Source organism: Amblyomma mixtum, chromosome 1 (assembly GCF_055824585.1).
Source record: "Amblyomma mixtum isolate Tamu chromosome 1, ASM5582458v1, whole genome shotgun sequence".
NCBI classification, from domain to species: Eukaryota; Metazoa; Arthropoda; class Arachnida; order Ixodida; family Ixodidae; genus Amblyomma; species Amblyomma mixtum.
Window position 1 is genome coordinate 69173134 of NC_143012.1, and position 19100 is coordinate 69192233.

The 19100-nt window shown below is 44.2% G+C and overlaps 1 protein-coding gene across 1 annotated transcript in view; it reads right to left on the minus strand.

Moving 5' to 3' along the window:
* Window positions 1-219: 219 nt before the first annotated feature.
* LOC149366660 (uncharacterized) overlaps window positions 220-19100 on the minus strand; it is a 31750-nt gene continuing 12869 nt past the window's right edge. The window contains exons 5-12 of the mRNA XM_089551831.1: window positions 16703-16884; window positions 15691-15791; window positions 13093-13280; window positions 11744-11827; window positions 8206-8336; window positions 5837-5901; window positions 5193-5324; window positions 220-2824 (exon numbers count right to left, since the gene is read on the minus strand). Coding sequence (XP_089407957.1) covers window positions 1488-2824; window positions 5193-5324; window positions 5837-5901; window positions 8206-8336; window positions 11744-11827; window positions 13093-13280; window positions 15691-15791; window positions 16703-16884 — 2220 coding nt within the window. The 3' untranslated portion in view covers window positions 220-1487. The remainder of the gene's footprint in view (window positions 2825-5192; window positions 5325-5836; window positions 5902-8205; window positions 8337-11743; window positions 11828-13092; window positions 13281-15690; window positions 15792-16702; window positions 16885-19100) is intronic.

Sequence of the window (19100 nt, forward strand, 5' to 3'; positions counted from 1 at the left end):
AATTAAAAGATCAAGCTGATTGCTCTGATCAAGTTAGGAATTGGTGTTCAACAGTTGGTTATAAGCTTACCGACACATTTTCACTAGTTTAATGCTTTCGATGCAGCATTATTATTCAGAGTAGATACAGTGAACTGTTATCCATTCAAATTCACTTCATATGAACATCCGATTTACTCAAAACTGATGCGGTGGTCCTATCAACATGAAATTTATTAACTCAAAATACACACAATTCAAATCAATTTTCGACCTCCTCAATTCCACTTATTGAGAGCTGCCTGAACAACAAAGCTATATGAACAGCAGCTAACTCAGTATGGATCTATGGCAATCGACTGATTAGGACCGACTGCAGTGCACCACGAAGATTTTATAAAGCCCCGTAAACGAACCAGTAAGTGCGATTATACCGGAGAACCCAGCCTGCATCTTAATCTCTTGCTGGCCAAAGTCACACGCACCCATACACAATGCACAATCAGAAACAAGCAAAACACATTAAAAACAGTTGAACAAAGACTAGCAAAAAAACAAAGGCTCAACCTTCCCCTGACTACAAAGCTCCATCAAAAAGAATACGTGATCAAAGTGCCACCAAACTTCCCTTGTGCTTTTTTTTTTATATATATATAGATACCTGGACAAAGTTTACCATCTTCTGAGAGAAAACATAGCTGCAAAGTGCAGCCAAAAGCAAAGCCACTGTCTTTTCTATGATACAGTGACATACAATCTTTGTCAGAAGTTTGTATCACACCATAACCAACGGTAGTGCTTAGCAGTGGCGATTGTTAACGGTGCTCACCGGCACCAAGGTTGCACGGGGCGAGGGGGTGTGTCCTCTCGCTCTTGATAATAGTGAGGTCTCACTCTCACCGTACTACGGAATGCCACCCCACCATACCACTCCCACTCAGATTATAGCGGTTGTAGCCTACAAACTTTTGACGATGACTGCAGCGCATTAGTTACCAGACATATAATATGCTGCAAAAATTATTTAAACTAGAAAATAAACTAAACTTACATTCTGCCACGCCTTAAAATGACAAGTCTACAACTTTAGCTTGTGTGGAAGATTAGTACGGTGGTGGCCTACAAACTTTTGACAGTCACTGTATATATTAGTTACCAAATGTAATGCTGCAGAAATGATTTAAACCAAAAAATAAACTAAACTTACATTATGCCACACCCTGAAATGACACAATCTGCAGCTGTACCTTGTATGGAACATTAGCATTGTGGTGGCCTACAAACTTTTGAGAGTGACTGTATATATTAGTTACCAGACATGTAATGCTGCAAAAATGATTTAAACTGAAAAATAAACTAAACTCACATTCTTCCACGCCTTGCAATGATGCAGCCTACAACTGTAGCCTGTGTGGAACATTAGTACAGTGTCGAGGCTTGAGGCCACTTTCTTCTGCTCTTGCAGTTAAACCTTATGCAGTTACCACTGGACCATTCATCTAGGCTTTTCAATTCTCATCATCAGATATGACAATAACTGATGGCTTATCTTTTTCTGGTGACTCGAAGGATTCGCCTCTGGAGTCGAACAACGATTTCGATTGGTCGTAGCTGCTCTCTAACTTCAAATTCTCCGCCAAAATGCTGTGGCATTTTTTCAGTGGCAACGGGTCTTTTTGTAGCTTTTCGAGTCTAATTTCGACTCTTGGAAAGCAATCTTGAAGCACGGGAGTGGACGTCATCTGCTCGAAGCAAAGTTTCCGCCTTCCAGAACTGCGTCGACTCGGTGACTTTTCCTCGAGTTCTGCGAGACCCGGCATCGTTACTCTGGTGATGTCTCCACCTGCGAGGTAATCTTGAGTGCCTTTTGAAGGCGACCTTACAGTCATGCGTGAAGAAACGTTTCTTCGTTTTGGCGGCGTGCAGCCAACATCGCCTTCTCTGTCGTCGTCGTCGCTGTCACCGAGTTGCCCCGATGTCATAAACTCTTCTTTCAGCGACTCAGACAGAGAAAGGCAGAAGTCACTTGGTTGAGAAGGTTTTCTAGAGTCCTCTGGCATAGTAAATTCACCCGGCGGACTGCGAGCCCTTGTTTCCGCATCTCTCTTCACTGCATTCACTACCCCTGCAACATCCTCCGCTGAACCTGCAGTCTCTGGCAGTTTTGAAACATGCAGAGAATCTGGTGAACTGCCGGTGCTTGTCGAATTATCAGATTGTGTCGTACAGCTTTCTCGGGATAAGGTTGTGAGCTCTTCTTTTGGGGGATCCGGCACTGAAGCGCTACTGTCCACCGGTCCAGGTAAGCCTACTGACCTTTTCAGGCCAGTTTCAATCTCCGAAATACCTTCTCCAGATCTTGACACTTCCTCCATTACGACCACAGATTCTTCTTGCACTGAATCCGCGTTCACAGCGGAATGCAGTGGTTCGATTAACTTTTCCGGCTCTTGGAGAACGACTTCCTTCGCTGGACATAGCAGCTCGGAGGCAGCTTCCCTTCGTACCACCGCAGCAATCCTCTGTGAGAGTGGCACATTGAATTCATCGAATGAAGAGTCGAGTGACTCATCCGAGGGCTTGACGGAGGACTTCGGAGACTTTTCCAAGAATCGGTCCAATGCACCGGACGTGGTCTTGGGCGATGATGGCTTTGGCTTCCGTGTTCGGGTCACCGCTGCCCGGCGCCTACTGGTCGGTTGGGCCTTCGACTTCTTCGAGGTGACATCACCGGCACCAGTTTCTCGCTTGTCCTCAGCCATGTTCTCACTTTTCTCTGCGACCACTTGCTGTTGCTTCCCAGATGCAACTACGCTGAAGTATCCTCTTATGTCACTGTTGGTTCCTGCAGCAAGAAATGGTTTTCGATGCACTTAATGCCCAGCTTTCCTGAATACCAATAACTAGCGTGATCTGTTGGCTGCCAGTGGCGAACGCCACTTCTGAACTTCTAAACGCCACTGCAGCGCTGTGTCGTCCATTTTCTTGTCTTTTGTGCTCGTCTTCGTTCGCACTGTTTATTCAAGATGCTAAACTTTCAATTTAAATTTCTAATTTTGACAAAACTACCCTGATGTGGTTAGCGCCAAAAACGAGGACCAAGGTGGGAGAAAGACAACATGAGCGCTTTTTCGCAACTAATACTTTAATGGAAGCACATGATATACTCCCATCTCGTGAAAGCAAATCAAAAGAAACATACATGATAACATGAAAAACCTTAGGTCACGATACATCTGAAGAGCACTGAGTAGCATAATAAATGGTGCAAAAGCAGGAAACTTCATACTCAACCACGAAGATCAAAAATCCAAAAACACAAAAAACCAAAAAGGAGGGAAGGGATTGAAGAAATTAGTTCCACGTGTGGTCCAGGTATGCCAGTTCTTTTGCTCTTAGAGAAACTGATGGTACGCTTATGCATGTATTTCACTGTCTCGAAATATAGAAGCTTCCGTGATTTCGCACTGAAGTCGTTCTATATGAATTGATAAAATTTCAGCTTGCGCATACAGGGGATTACATTTTTTTCTTACACACTGGCCTACATTCCGGCACACAGTCCGGCTTACATTCTTTACATCCCCGGCAATGGTTCACCAACTGTGAGGGCTTCGGCCTGGAGAGTGATTTCTCGTGGTTCTTTTAGCCGTACATTTACACGTCCTGTCTGACCTATGTAGGGCGCTAACCATATCATGAATCAGATTCAACTCGCCCAACTTTCCATCTTACTACCTAGACAGTCCCGAGAGATTCTGTACATACATGGTGATTGACAAAGCTGATTCTTCACCTTTGCTGCAAAATCTGACCTATAAAGTGCTTTCTGCACTCACACCGACTATTTCCAATAGCCACAGAAAACAAATGGGATGTACCCGAATATCCGAAATTCTCCCAGTGATTTTGAGTGCTCAGTGCCACAATGCGCATGGCACCAGCCGTGCAAACTAGAAGCATCTGTCTGGGTTTCCTGGGCTAGAGCACGCCATTACGCAACCCACAAAGTTTGCAAGCTCCACAAGTTGCAAGTTATCTCCAAACCTATTGATGTAATCTGCTATCACATGTTTGTAGTAAATTTCTGCAGGGATAATTTGCTATGATGTCTTACTAGACTTCAAGAGGGTTATGGTATTTTTTTTTTCTTATTAATCTATAACCTATACTTCTGTGTGAGCTCTTCATATGTATTTCTTTAGATTGTTCCACATCGATATTGTACTCTCTGTATGGTTTCCAGTAATTTTGATTTTAGTGTTCTTTGTTGTTAACTGGTGTATTCATGTGCATTTTGGCAAAATTTTTGCCATTGTGTGACCCCCATGTATTTAACCCCATTACAATAATGCCTTCTGGCGATGTAGGTATTCTGAATAAATAAATAAATAAATATAAGGCTACGGTACGGCCTCTACAGGTTCATATTCCTATACACTCGCAAGGGCACAAAGTATTGCACATCTACAGGAGTAGTCAGAGGTGTACATTTACACTCCACTATGTCTATGAGAGTGCCTGTGAGTACATACCTACTGTATTACACTCTTAGCAGCGCACAACGTATACTCCTGCGCTTCTACACCACTGTACTCTTGTAAATTCAAAAAATGTACAATAGTGCGTGGTGACAAAACATAAAAAGGTACATAGCCGGGATAATCAGGTTAGGAATATTTGATCCAAAGCACAGAGGCGTGTAAAACGGAATAACACAGATGGCCACAAAAGAAGTGCTCTAATACGTCTCTCGTTTTCATCTGTTTTACTCCCTAGTTTACGCTTCTCTCTGCTAGGGATCAAGTATATGGTACACCCTTCATCAAAAGTCCTCAGGCCAGATATGGTTTGCTTTTGAGAACTGCGGCGAGTTACTTGTCACAGCACCTCTGAAGACTCAAAGTTAACCAATGTCAACTTACAGGGATTTAGAGCTTTAGAGAAGCCATAAGTGATCCACTATGCCAGGCTGGAAAACGAACCCCAAGACCCGAGGACTCTTGACAAAGGGTACATGTTATACGAGCATCGGGTATGACTGTCACAACTGTAGATCCAGAGAAGCAAGTCTTGTACAGAATTGTGCGTCAAATGCTGTCTCAAAACTGCCCTGCCGCCTTCTCTACGCAAATCAGCGAATGACACTCTGCAGACAGGCATGCAGTTTTTAGGGTTAGGAAGTGGTCGAGAAAATGGCCTCCACCACTTACCGTCAGCGTTTAGGGTTTTCTTCTTTCCCTTCTGACTTCTCTCCTCGTCGAAGCTCTTGACCAGCTCCGGATAGACGCTTTCAAACAGTTCCTGGGGCTCCAGTGTATTAGGTGGGGACGACTCTGTCCACACTGTGAAGTTTGAAAGCATCAATCGGCTCGGAACCCTACTACGATAAAAATATTAGCGGCGCCACTATACAAGTTCAAAAATCAGTTTACAAATTGCTCTTCCGCAGAATGTCATCACCAAAAGAGCGTTTGTGGGATGACTTCTCGCACAAAAGATGCTTACACCTATTATAAACAGGGTGCGATGTTGAGCCAGTTGGTGCCTATCCTCATTGCGAGATGAGCGCAAACAAAGTAACTACAAGCAAGAAGATGAGTAGTGAGTGTGCTGTCTGTTGAGACTCGAGGTTCATTACCTTGTACACAATGCTTGCACTGTTCCCAGCGCCATTTATTTGAATGCTTAAATTCCTGCGGAGACTATCCCAATGGCCATTGAACCTCCCCTGGACGTCCTGGGGACATTCAGGGTGTCTTCAGGATGTCCAAGAGACGTTCAGTGCCCATTCGGATGTAACTATTGGCCTAGCACTTAGCAGACAGAAATAAAGAAGAAAACGGACTTAACTCACATTTACTGGCCTCCCATTCAACTTCATAGAAGTCCGCATTTCTCCGCACCCGCTCCTTGACAATTCTTGTCATGCAATACAGAAAGAGCACATGTTCAGAACCGCAGTTGCGTCAGCAACTGCGTTCACCGCAGTTGCATCAGCAACTGCGATCACCGACCAATAAACACAAGCAGCTGACCAAGTGAGTTGCTGAATGCGTTCGTTTTTAATTGTCATTTGTGCGTCTTTTGCAGCTGCTTGGCGCTTCGAAGTTCATTATGAAAATCGCCAGAAACTAAAATGGAATTATCAGTACTTTGACAGCACCATCATGAATCCTTACTAACTTGCCCCGCTTTCTGTTCTGCTAAAACATCACCACCATGATCATCAGCAATGCCAACATATCACTTTATAAAGGGATATGAACATATACCTTTAACTATCTAACATATCCCGTTGCAAGTGCAAATCATTCACACACAAAAAACTCACGCCGAAACGCGTTTCAGTCAGGTAATGTAGCCAAACTGCCGTAGAAACTTGGTTCAGCGCAAAAGACGAACACAGAGAAAGGAAACGACACTCCGCGCTCCGTGTGTGTCGTTTTCTTTCTCTGTGTTCGTCTTTTGCGCTGAACCAAGTTTTAACTATGTCCTAGCAACTAGCCCAGCACAAAGTTTTGTTGCAGTAAAAGCCGACGAAAAACACTCCTGCTAGGGAGGAAAAATTTTTCAAATACTCACACGAACTTAGTCAGCCTGGTTTTAGCCGAACACTCAAAAGGTCTTGCAATGTACAAGACCAAAAAAACAGACCATTATCATGCCTCGCGTAACAAAGCAAAGAAAACTATGCGCCGCTGATTTGAGCCGGGAGCCAAACCATCAACCTCTCAATTCTGAAAGTGAATCATGGCAAGGAGTGAATCATGAACTCCAGCATGCACTCACGACAGGCGATGGTGCCAGCACAGCACCCCCGTCGTACACCGCTAGAGAAGAAAGCGATAAGCTTGCATTTGGTTAGTGCCATTCTATGTTTAGTTCAACTTCCAGGTATGGGATAGACTATAAATTTTATCAGATCGTCACACTGCTGTGAGAGAGACATGCCTTAATACCTGGAGAATACCTGGAGCCAGGCGGGAGGAAACTATAATGACGGCCGATATGCTATACTGCGATTACAGCATCGTTGTCTTCCAGGCTGGCTATGCGCCACTTGGCAATACTAGGTGACAATATATTTATTTATTTTATTTATTCATGCTGTTAACCCTCTGCATGAGGGTCATTACAGGGAGGGAAACAAATACAGACACAAGTGCAATTCTCTTCGCTAAAAAAAGAAACACTCAAATGCACAGGATTACAGATTTGCACAGCAATCTTCCAGGAACGCGTTCACACCTATCACAAATCTGTCTACATCTGTTTGGTCCATAACGTCGCTTGGTAGTTGATTCCAAATTTCTACAGCATCGGGAAAAAAGGAGTAGCGATAGACATCAGTACGTGTAATAATAGGTTGTAATACCTTACTGTGATTTTTCCGAGGGCAACGCTTCAGGGGAGGTGTAACATAGTGATGTTTATTAACTTTGACTTTATCATTCATTATCAGAAAAAAAAGTTTCAGTTTCAATTTTTGAGGGGATATATATATATATCCCTCAAGAGAAAGAAAAATGATAGGTGTAACGTTAAGAGATCGGAAGCGGGCGGAGTGGGTGAGAGAACAAACGCGCGTTATTGATATCCTAGTTCACATCAAGAGGAAGAAGGGGGCTTGGGCAGGGCATGTAATGCGAAGGCAAGATAACCGCTAGTCCTTAAGGGTAACGGAGTGGATTCCAAGAGAAGGCAAGCATAGCAGGGGGCGGCAGAAAGTTAGGTGGGCGGATGAGATTAAGAAATTTGTGGGAATATGGTGGCTGCAAGTGGCGAAGGACAGGGTTAATTGGAGAGACATGGGAGAGGCCTTTGTCCAGCAGTGGGCGTAGTCAGGCTGATGATGATGATATATGTTTGTGGCGCAGAAGCCTGGTTAAGAAAGACGGGAATGAATGTTCTGTTTCAAACAGGACATGTCGCTTTGAACAGCAAGTTTTCTTGATGCTGGACTGAGAAAGCGGGCGACCTGAAGCAAGCCAAGGTCGTCAAGGCCACACAATATGAAATTCAACAAAAAACTGGCGCCGCAAGATTGCCACGTCTTGGTAGTTTTCGACTGCTTTCGCATCAGTTTAAAGCTGTAACTATTATCTTCACAGGCAATGTTGTGTTTGAGTCCACTAACGCGAGACAAATGTACTTTATTTTATAAACTTCACTGTAATGTCATTTCCGGTTGGGTTCAAGTCCCCGTGGAGGCAAACTGCTCACCTCACAGGCTTCAGGGCATCGACCTCCTCGCAGCTGGCCCTTTTGTTCTCGAGGTGACAGCGAGCCAGGAGCGGGAACAACTTCTCCCGGCTCTCTCCAGACTTCCAGAGCAGTTTCTCAGCCATGAAATCCTAAGAACATAGACGGCGTACATGTTCTCAATGCGTATATGTTCTCAATGGGCAGGAGAACAGCGTAAGGAGAAGTGCACTTCCTATACTACTACATAGTTTCATTCGCATGTCACACCAGCGATGAGAAGTCACTGCCGACGTCTTCCAGCAATTTTGGCATGTTTTGCTCTTTCCTGTAATCAACCATGTTTAAAAAAGCCCAAAAAAGGTGTCTGCAAAGCTTTATAGAGAAAAAAAACTCGATATTTTTACTTAAGATATCGAATAATAGATAATTCAAACCAGAGATAACCATCAGTGGGCTGCTAAGACTTATGCTAAGCGCTGCTAGAGCGAAGTGATAAAAGGCTTCTAGAGAACTTTTTTGTCAGAGTTTATGGGCCTTTACCTAGAGACCAGAAATAAATGTCCTCCTGCTCATGCAAAGCAATTCTTGGACTAAAAGATCAAAGAAGTACAACTGATACAAAAAATTAAAGCAACAGCTAGCAGAATGCTTCTTGCATCCGAATACAATGCCAAGAAAACTTTACTGCACAAATCTGTCGTTGACGTCTTCTAGTAATTTCAGCATGTTTTGCCCTTCCCTGTAATCAAACGTGTTTAAAAAAGCTGATAAAGGTGTCTGCAAAGTTTCATCAAGAAAAAGGGTCATTACTTTTGGCTTAACATCTCAAATACTGGATAATTCAAACCAGAGATAACCAGCAGTGGTCTGCTAAGACAACTAAGCACTGCTGGTGCAAAGTGCTAAAGGGCTTCTGGAAAACTTTTCTTGTCAGAGTTTATGGGCCTTCATGTAGAGACCAGAAAAAAACGTCCCCCTGCTCATTCAAAGCAATTCTCGGACTAAAAGATCAAAGTAGTACAACTGATGACACATGAATTTAAAGCAACAGCTAGCAGAATTCTCGCATCCAAAAACAATGCCAAGAAAACTTTACTGCATAAATCTGTCTAGATACCTTGTATGATGCTCAGCTGTCAGCCTGAAAGAACATTACACAACAAGAAGCATCTAGTGAAAAAGGGCAGAACGGGACGAATACTGAAAAATGCATCAACCATGTCATCGTTTATGGCTTTGCTCAAATGCTCTCAATAATTCTGTGCTGTTCTCAACTTTATTAACAAGTCTTTCTCCATGAAATTCTCATGCAAGGTGTACACTTTCATTACATAACATGTACAATAATGATTTTGTTTTTTCTATTTACATGGCATGTTGACTTGAACCGCACTAATGTTTAAGGCTTTGCATTAAAGCCAGCAGTCTTTTGTAAATGAATAAATAAGTATAAATAACAATCAGCTGCGCTTACAGCCCTTCCACTTTCTACCCCTCAATTAGTCCTGCCTATCATTGCTTGAAAGCCTACATAAACAGCCATAGCTTCATAGAGTGGGCCCAAGGTAGCACTGAAACAGCAAAGTGGTGACAGACACGAACAGAAGCACTGCTTTTTCATTTTCGTTTGATATTACTTGCATTGCAGCACGATTGTCCTCTTAGCACTGTTTCAAAAACCCATAACAACAACAGCAACCCCAAGGCCAGTTTGTTTCAAGCCAGTTGTGAAATATAACAATCGATTTCTAATTTAACAAATGTATTCTGACTGCCCGTGAGCTCCCACCTCAGGTGCAAAAATTTGCAAAGTATTTACCTCGCCAAGGTACAAGGCTGATGGCAGGCACTCTGTTAGCATAGATACAGGAGTGAAGAATATTTTGTGTTTGGAACACAAATTAAGTGCTCTGTGTATGCCCATTTTTAAAAAATTTTTGTCTCGTATCTTAAGGTGCACTGAAGAGGAATCTGAACTCGTCTTTTTGCCGCGGGAACTCTATCTACACATTCCGAGCATTCTTAGAAACTTCGATTTATTGCCCTGTGTGGCTGAATTTCCTAATTAAATCGAATTAACGTCCGGCTCCCGCCTTTTTTTTTAATTCTCCCTCGTACGGTGGGCGGAGTCGACCAACGCGCAGAGTGCCTTTCAGCCAGTCCCGCGGCAGCTTGCCGCTCTGCCATTGGCGGAGTAATACGTAGTAGTCCGTAGAAGCAAATAGTTTGCACGTATTTTTATTTCTGCGGGCTTATTTTGCAGCTATATTATCTGCGAATGAAACTATTTATTCACGGAAACCTAAAAAACAAAATAAAGCAAAAGCAAAGCCTCCACAGAGTTGGCTGCACGGCACTCCACACGTTGGTCGACTCCACCCACTGTACGAGGGAGAATTAAAAAAAAAAGGCGGGAGCCGGACGTTAATTCAATTTAATTAGGAAAATCAGCCACACAGGGCAATAAATCGAAGTTTCTAAGAATGCCCAGAACGTGTAGATCGAGCTCCCGCGGCAAAAAGACGAGTTCAGATTCCTCTTCTTCAGTGCACCTTTAAGAAAGAATCTGAAATAGTACAGCAGACATTGGGGATTTAAAATCTTGGTTAAACACTGCTCTGAAGTTTAAGTTTTTCTTACACAGTACATATTGCCCACAAGTCAAAGGTCTCTCCCATATCCCTGCAAACTTCACCTCACCCGTGCACCTTACACTCTGCCACCCTTTGAAATGCTTGCCTTCTATCGGAATCTACTCCGTTACAATCGATAACCATCGGTAATCTTCATCATCAGCCTGACCACCAAAAAGGGGGTACCAGCCGATAAAAAGATGCGTACACAAGAGAGACGTTAGGCATGGACAGGTGCAAAGATGGATGTGTCTTTGTATTCACTGGTAACCCCCTTCTGTTAAACTTTCAGGATGCACCTACTGGCCCAAGAGCAAGCTACTGAGCCTGACTACGCCCACTGCAGGGCAAAGGCCTCTCCCATGTCTCTCCAATTAACCCTGTCCTTTGCCAGTTGCGGCCACTGTATCCCCGCAAACTTCTTAACCTCATCCGCCCACATAACTTTCTGCCGTCTCTTGCTACGCTTGCCTTCCTTGGAGACCAGTCCGTCAAACTTAAGAGCCATCGGTAGTATGAAGTCTATTTCATTTTTAGTCTCACCACAGGGGCTTTTCCTTGTCCGCTTCCCGTTCTCTTGTTTGAGGACAAAAGTATTCATGACCCATAAATTATTTCTCTCTGCGAACTCGACCCATAAGTCCCCCTGCTAATCCTAGAGCCTTTGCCATAGTCGCCCGCTAGCTTGGCTTCCTACCTACCCAGGCAAGAAATAGGCATTAGATGCCCTGCCCAAGCCCATTTCGACTAGGATGTCATAAACTCGCATTCTTTCCCTGACCCACTATGCCCTCTTCCTGTCTTTTAACGTTGCATCTACTCTTTTCCTTGCCATAGCTCGCTGCGCTGTGCTCAGTTCTTTTCGTAAGCTTCCATGTTTGGGCCCTTAGATCGGTATAGGTAAGATAGAAGCATACAGTCACCTCAAACCTTTTTACAGAGGGAAACTGCCAACAGGTGTCCAAACTCCGGATCTCGTCCCGGTCGCTCAGGAACTCTGATATGACCTGCACAGATAACCAATACAAACAGCTTCAATCCATAAACCTCAAGGGACTTTAAGAGAATGCATTCAAGCAAATGCAGACAGGCCATTTTGATAGAAGAAAAAAAGAAAGCGAAAAAGCGAAAAACCTAACTGTAAATAGCATTACATGCAACATCCTTGCTACATCGTAGCCCCATAATCAGCATGTGCTCAGGTCACTGACCCATAACAGAGAAGCATGCTTATGTGCTTCTTTGAGCTTCCCGAGCACCTTGGCTCCTCCATGCATGCCTGAACCCCCACTTTACTTCAGGACTGACCATGCTCTAATGGCTTATGGCAGACTATTTCACTCCATAGCCGGTCATTATGATCTAAATTAGGCTTTTTTTTTTTTAGAGGATGTGTGTCAGCACGGTCTGTTTTATGCATGCCAGGAGGAAAAGACTGAGGACAAGACGCAAGGGGTCCCTCCTGAGAGCTGTTGTGGTTTCCTGAGGCTTAGGATATCGAGAACCCCCATTTAGGAGAGACCCAGAAGGATATAGCAGAGAACGGTAGGAGGCTTTCAAGAGCGTTAGCTCTTACTCATCACATTTCGAGGTTTTGTGGGGTCTGCTACCGCCCCGAGATCACAGCGCCATCTGTGGAAGCAACTAGAAAACAGCACGTCTTACATTGAGACTTGTAGTGCCATCTACAATAGCATTGTAGAAACAACCACCTGCCGCGTGCTAATGATGACATCACGGTCAATCAATATGGTGGATAGAGGTGGAACTATGTGAGTATGATGGTCAAATGTTTAGGGGAATCCCCCAAGGTGGAGTAGATTTGTAATCAGGGAGTAATTACTCATTGGCATCCACCCGAGCGCAGCCATACGGCCACAAAGGAAAGCTATACAGCTTTCTAAGAAACTTCGTAGTTAAAGAAAAATTCGTCCCGGTCCGGGGTTCGAACCCAGGACCACCGCTTCACCGGAGCAGTCGCTCTACCAATTGAGCTAACCAGGACAGCAAGCTTATGGTAGGGCGAGAGCGAATTGATCAGTAACTCAAAGTGGGAACTGTGTTGGTCAAATGTTTAGGGGAATCCCCCAAGATGGAGTAGATTTGTAATAAGGGAGTATGACGTTAGGGGAAATAGGCGTACAAATTCGTATTCCCGTTTGTGCACCTCCCTTTAATCTCAATCATATCAATTCTTGTAAACCAAACAGCTAACGCTCGTTACTTCAATGTCTTCCAGACGGCGACGGCCTTTTTTCTTACACAAACATACGTTTTCTGGGGGGAAGTCATCGTGCTTGTCGAGTGCTTTCCTCCGAATGTCCAGCTCCGTCTTCCACTGGCTCTCCAGCGCTGTCACCTTGTGCCACTCGCAGGTGCAGTTTGAGACTGACGACTTGGTGCACGCCGTGTCGGTCGCGCACATCTCGCAGCCGTGAGCACCGTGCGACTTCTGAGTGCCTGGTCCCGGCACATGCACAGATTGTGCACAACATTGTCATTGCAAATTGAGCGGTGAAATGTAACTGAAAAAGACACTGTCGACAGCTGGGCTGTATCGATGGAGTATTACATTACGCTGACAACGAGGTGACCTTAACCCTTTAACCACCAAATTAATCCCTGAAAAGTGTACCAAAATCGTCAAATGTTTTTGACGATTTCTGGCGAAGACTGTCGTCAGGCTTAAAACACAAGCCAAAGGCACAAAATGCATTTCTTTGACAGCTAACACCCTCTAGTGTTGAAAGTTGTAATCAACACAATTGCCGACCGTAGCTCATCACTGGCAATATTCGTCCAACCTCTCATGATAAGTACAGCTCGATGTTGGAGATTAAAAAAAAACAAAAACAGTTTTAATAAGCTTAAGAAAGACAAAAAAAAGATGAAATGCAAGTATCACCACCAGTGGCCATTTTCATTAGCAAACTACAGTGATGGCAAGACTGTTTTATGTTCACGGATCTCAGAGTCCAGGCCACACCGTGATTCACTTCCAAGCAGTGATCACGGAGCCTTTTTTGGTGCAGACATCACAAGTTTTAATCAGGCGGTAGGAAAAATATTTTCCGAATTTTCAATCTAATTTTCTCAGCAATACATGAGTTTTGCTGCCAAAAAAAAAACATCAATATATAACCAGAAAATCCATAGAGTTCATTGTTACTAAGATTATTAATTGGATGGAGCTGTCTTCAGTGTCCCTTTAAAGGAGCAGAAACGTAAAATTATTGGTTGCGCATTTCCTTCTTTGGAATGGTGTGTAAGGCATTAGTAAACACAATTCCCCATGCGAAATTCACTTACACCATTTAAGTCAATTATAACTAAATTCATTCTATCCGCCGTTTCAGCTACCAGCGGCCGAACGGTGGCTGTGAGGTCAAAGCTGACAGCAGGTCATGCGAGGCATAAAAAATAACGCATAATCCCTGTTTCATCACTTTAATTCACTCCAACTTTCAAGACAGCCTGCCCCAAAGCTGGAATTACAAGTCATCAATCATGCCAGAGTTATAACGTCACTATGTGTATATAGTCATGTGTCTTCAGACACATGACTATATACGCATATTGTTTTGTCTCAGGTGATCCGAAGCTGAAGTCAACATTTATGCCATAAACACCGTTTGGCTGTTGAAATTGAAACTGGGGCAGCATTAGAGAAGAAATTCAACTAAAAGCAGGGGTACACAAATACTGAAATTTCCTAATACGAATCGGAATGCAAATAGACCAAAATTGCCTTCGAATTCCAAATCAAATATTGAACATCTGTTCAGTACAAAAAGAAATTTCAGGAAAAAAAAGGCAAATGTTCTTTTTTTTCAATACAGCGTTTGCTTTGATTTGATTTGATTTATTGGGGTTTAACGTCCCAAAGCAACTGAGGCTATGAGAGACGCCGTAGTGAAGGGCTCCGGAAATTGCGACCACCTGGGGTTCTTTAACGTGCACTGACATCACACAGTACACGAGCCTCTAGAATTTCGCCTCCATCGAAATTGAGCCGCCGCAGCCGGGATCAAACTCGCCAGCAGCCGAGCGCCGTAACCACTGCGCCACCACGGCGGGGTCACTACAGCATTTGCTACTGAAATAAAGAGAATTAGATTGACTAAGCACCACACACAAAAACAGCGCTGGGGGTTTAGCATTACTCAGCAGGAAATATTGTGCGAAAGCAGCTTTTTGCAGGACATCACCATCAAATACCTGAAAGCAAGATTGAGGTGTGCACTGACCCAGGGAGCCTATTATATACACCTTTCCTTTCCTCACAATTAATGGAGTCTACAATGCTGTCAATGCCAATGCCATTGAAACCATAGAACGCCAGTAGATTATTGCTCCAGTGTTGTGTTTCTTCCAAAACATTGTCAATGCAAACGCAAGCAGTGCGCACCTCCCTCTGTCACTACCGCCACCTAGCTCAAAGCACGACTGAGGTGTCCACTGACCCAGGGAGCCAGCTATGTGCATTTCCTTTCATTGTGACTTCTGTGCACAGATGGAAGTTTATATGACGACGATGTCCAAAACTGAAAGCACATCCTAAATTAAAAGCAATTTACTGAGCACAAGCAGATTCAACATGTTTAAAACATGTTATGCAGCATTTAGTGTCTGTTCACAAATTTAGTGTCTGTTCTCCTTAAACTTGGGAGTAAACTTGGTTCTGTTCCCTCACCCATTCCACCCTCTTCCCTTATCATTATCATTTTCTTTTCCACAGCTTGCTGGCTTGTTTACTGTTTAATTTCTAGCCCTTTCATTAGCCTCCAAGTTTATGCCCCACTGGAGGCAAGATAGATCTGTCCTGTTGAGGGCAGAGGCTCTGGCTTTCATTTGAAACCTCTGGACCCACCTGGATGCTGGCAATTCCCGCAGTGAGATGCTTTCTTGCATTTCTTATCCAGAGTTTCCTGAAGCTTGCTGTACTTTGGGTTTCGTGTCCAGTCCCGCAACCTGAATAAACGGTTGCCATCAATGCTTGAATGCTTGCCAACAATGTTAGAACAAATTCTTTTACTCCCTTGAGTAACACCCTTGAGTAACTCCCTTGATTGATTCCCTTTAGTAACTCCCTTGAATAACTCCCTTGATTGATTCCCTTGAGTAACTCCCTTTATTGATTCCCTTGAGTAACTCCCTTGAATAACTCCCTTGATTGATTCCCTTGAGTAACTCCCTTGAATAACTCCCTTGATTGATTCCCTTTATTGATTCCCTTAAGTAACTCCCTTGAGTAACTCCCTTGAATAACTCCCTTTATTGATTCCCTTGAGCAACTCCATTGATTGATTCCCTTGAATAACTCCCTTGATTAACTCCCTTGAGTAACTCCTTATAGTAGCTCTCTTGAGCTCTCTTGAGTATTTCAACAAATCTGTGTTGCACGGCAGGCAGTCGTCCAAGCATAACAGGCACTGAACTAGCGTGACTGGCCATGCCAAAGAAATACATACGAAAAAAAAAAAACACCATAATGAATCCTTCATTCCCTTCCCTTGCATGCTCACACTAAAGAAAGGAAAACAAAAACAGATGCTCACACACTGCATGAATGCATTTTTGCCTCTCTGAATGCACTCAAGGTGAACCTCAAAGCCAATGTCAATGGCTGAGAAACTTTCAATAACAGGCCAATATGAAACAATAACCATATCTCTCTCAGTTCCGAATGCCTTATTTTCTGGAATACAGCATGCTGGCTATACATGCTTATATATTAAAATTTCGCACCGTGAGAACAGCGCGCAGACTACAAAGTACAGTGAAACCTTAAGGCGTAGCTCGCAGGACTACAATGGGCAGCTACAATGGGCACTTTTGACAGCACGACTCATCAACAAAACTGGGCATTGTCAGCCCCATACCTTTCGAGGCAATCAATGTCGCCGAATTTGATGAGTAGTTTCAGCACCGTCTCCTTGCCAACACTGTGGACTCCGGCATAGTAGTCACAGCCAGCAAGAACAGCCAGTGCGATCAGCTTTTCACGGTCCAGCCCCAACTTGTTCTCGATGTCTGCCATCGTGTACGCCAAGACGTGGGGATCCTGCCAAGACAGTCACAAGCACAAGTGGTCGTCAACATCATCATCATCAGCCTGACTACGCCCACTGCAGGGCAAAGGCCTCTCCCATGTCTCTCCAACTAATCCTGTCCTTTGCCAGTTGCGGCCACCGTATCCCCGCAAACTTCTCAATCTCATCCTCCCACCTAACTTTCTGCTGCCCCCTGCTACGTTTGCCTTCTCTTCGAATCCACTCTGTTACCCTTAAGAACCCACAGTTATCTTGCCTTCACATTACATGCCCTGCCCAAGCCCATTTCTTCCTCTTGATTTCGACTAGGATGTCATTAAACCGCGTTTGTTCCCTCACCCACTCCACCTGCTTCCGATCTCGTAACGTTACACCTATCTTTTTTCTTTGCATTGCTCACTACATCGTCCGCAACTTAAACTGAACCCTCTTCGTTAGCCTCCACATTTCTGCCCCATAGGCGAGTGCCGGTAAGATACAGCTGTTGAGTATTTTTCTCTTGAGGGATATCAGGCACCAATCAGGCACAAATCAGCCACCAATACTGAGGGTATCTGTGTGCCTCCCGCTTTATAGCTTTTGCTGCTTCAATGTAAAGACAGTATTACAAAGTGGTATAAGAGTTTGGGGAATTTGAACAGTGAGCAAACTTACTGCAGTATGTCTTTCCGCTGCTCAATGCGGTGAGTAGTGTGCTTTCTGTATCAATGTGCTGTCAGCGCTGCAGCTGCGACTGCGCGTTGCTTTGTTCACTGATTGTGCAAGGTGACGTTTGAGTGATTTTGTGCATTTCTTTTCAATCGATGCGACAGACTTTTACAGCAGCAGAGAATTTGCTTCGAGCTTTCTTTCAGACTGAAACAAAACCACTGCAGGAACCCATCGTAAGCTACAGGAAGCTCATTAATGCCTTGAGCCCAAGCAAGACGTTCCTGAAGTACAAATACTTCACAGATGGCCGAAGGTTTGTTGATGATCATGAGTGGTCTGGATGACCATCAACAGGCACAGTGCTGGAAATGACGACAGAGGTTCATGAAGCCAACCGTACAAATCGCAGGCGAACTATCTGCGATGTCTATGATATTGCAAGGCTGTCATACGGAACAGTTCTGAGCATTTTGTTGAATGTTTTGAACATGAGATGCCTTTCTGCAAAATTGGTGCCAAGACAGCTCAGAAACGGACAGAAGTTCCATCGTGTTTCTGTCTATACGGAACTCCGACAACGAATCAGAGACTAGCTCAGCATCATCTCCAATATCATAAGTGGAAACGATCGTGGGTTTACGGTTATAATTCTGAAACAAGGCAGCAGTCAGAGCAATGAATGTGGCCCAATTCACTGCAGTTGAAAAAGGCACTTCAAGTTCGCAGTCATGTCAGCTCCACGCTGACTGACTGCTCTGACATTCACAGGATTGTCCACAAGGAATTTGTACACCCCAGACAAACCGTCAACAGAAAGATTTACTGTGAGGTTTTGAAGCGAAAAGAGAGAACAAATGTCTAGACAAGTGGCAAAACAACTGGCTTCTCCACAATGCACCCGCTCACATATCACTCATTCCACAGTTGCTAACTTCCGACAACATCACAGTGCTTCCGCATGTTGTCGCAGTGCTACTTGCCTGACCTTGCCTCCTGCGACTATTTCTCGTTCCCGAAAATGAAACTGAGGCTGAAAGGGTGCGGGTTTAACACCTGTGAAGAGATTCAGTCGCAATAGTAAGATGTCCTCAATGAACTCACACTCGAGGACTTCCATGTATGCATGGAATCATGAGAAAAACGCTGAGATCAGTGCACACATGCTCACGGTGACTGCATCGGAGGAGAAAGACCAAACTAGAGTTACGGTGAGCATCTTTTTCGTAGAATAACGGAGAGTTGGGCTGGCTGGATTGAACTATAAGTGAAACCTCGATTATACGTCCCCCGGTCATGCGACGACCCGCATTTTACGACGAATTTGTGCGGTCCCGGCAAAACCCCCATAGAGATAATGCATTAAAAACCTCGGTTATACGACGCAAATACGACAGAACTGCCTGCAGCTATTTTTCTTTTGAATGTTTCCTAAATAAAATGTTTTTTCTCGGGCCCGTTTCATCGAGATTTCGCCGCGAAAAGAGGGGCCCGGGGGGGGGGGGGGGGTCAGTTTAGATTTTTCAAGTCTAAGCACCCCCTCTCACTTTGGGCATCGCGATCGTGAAAAAAAAGGGGG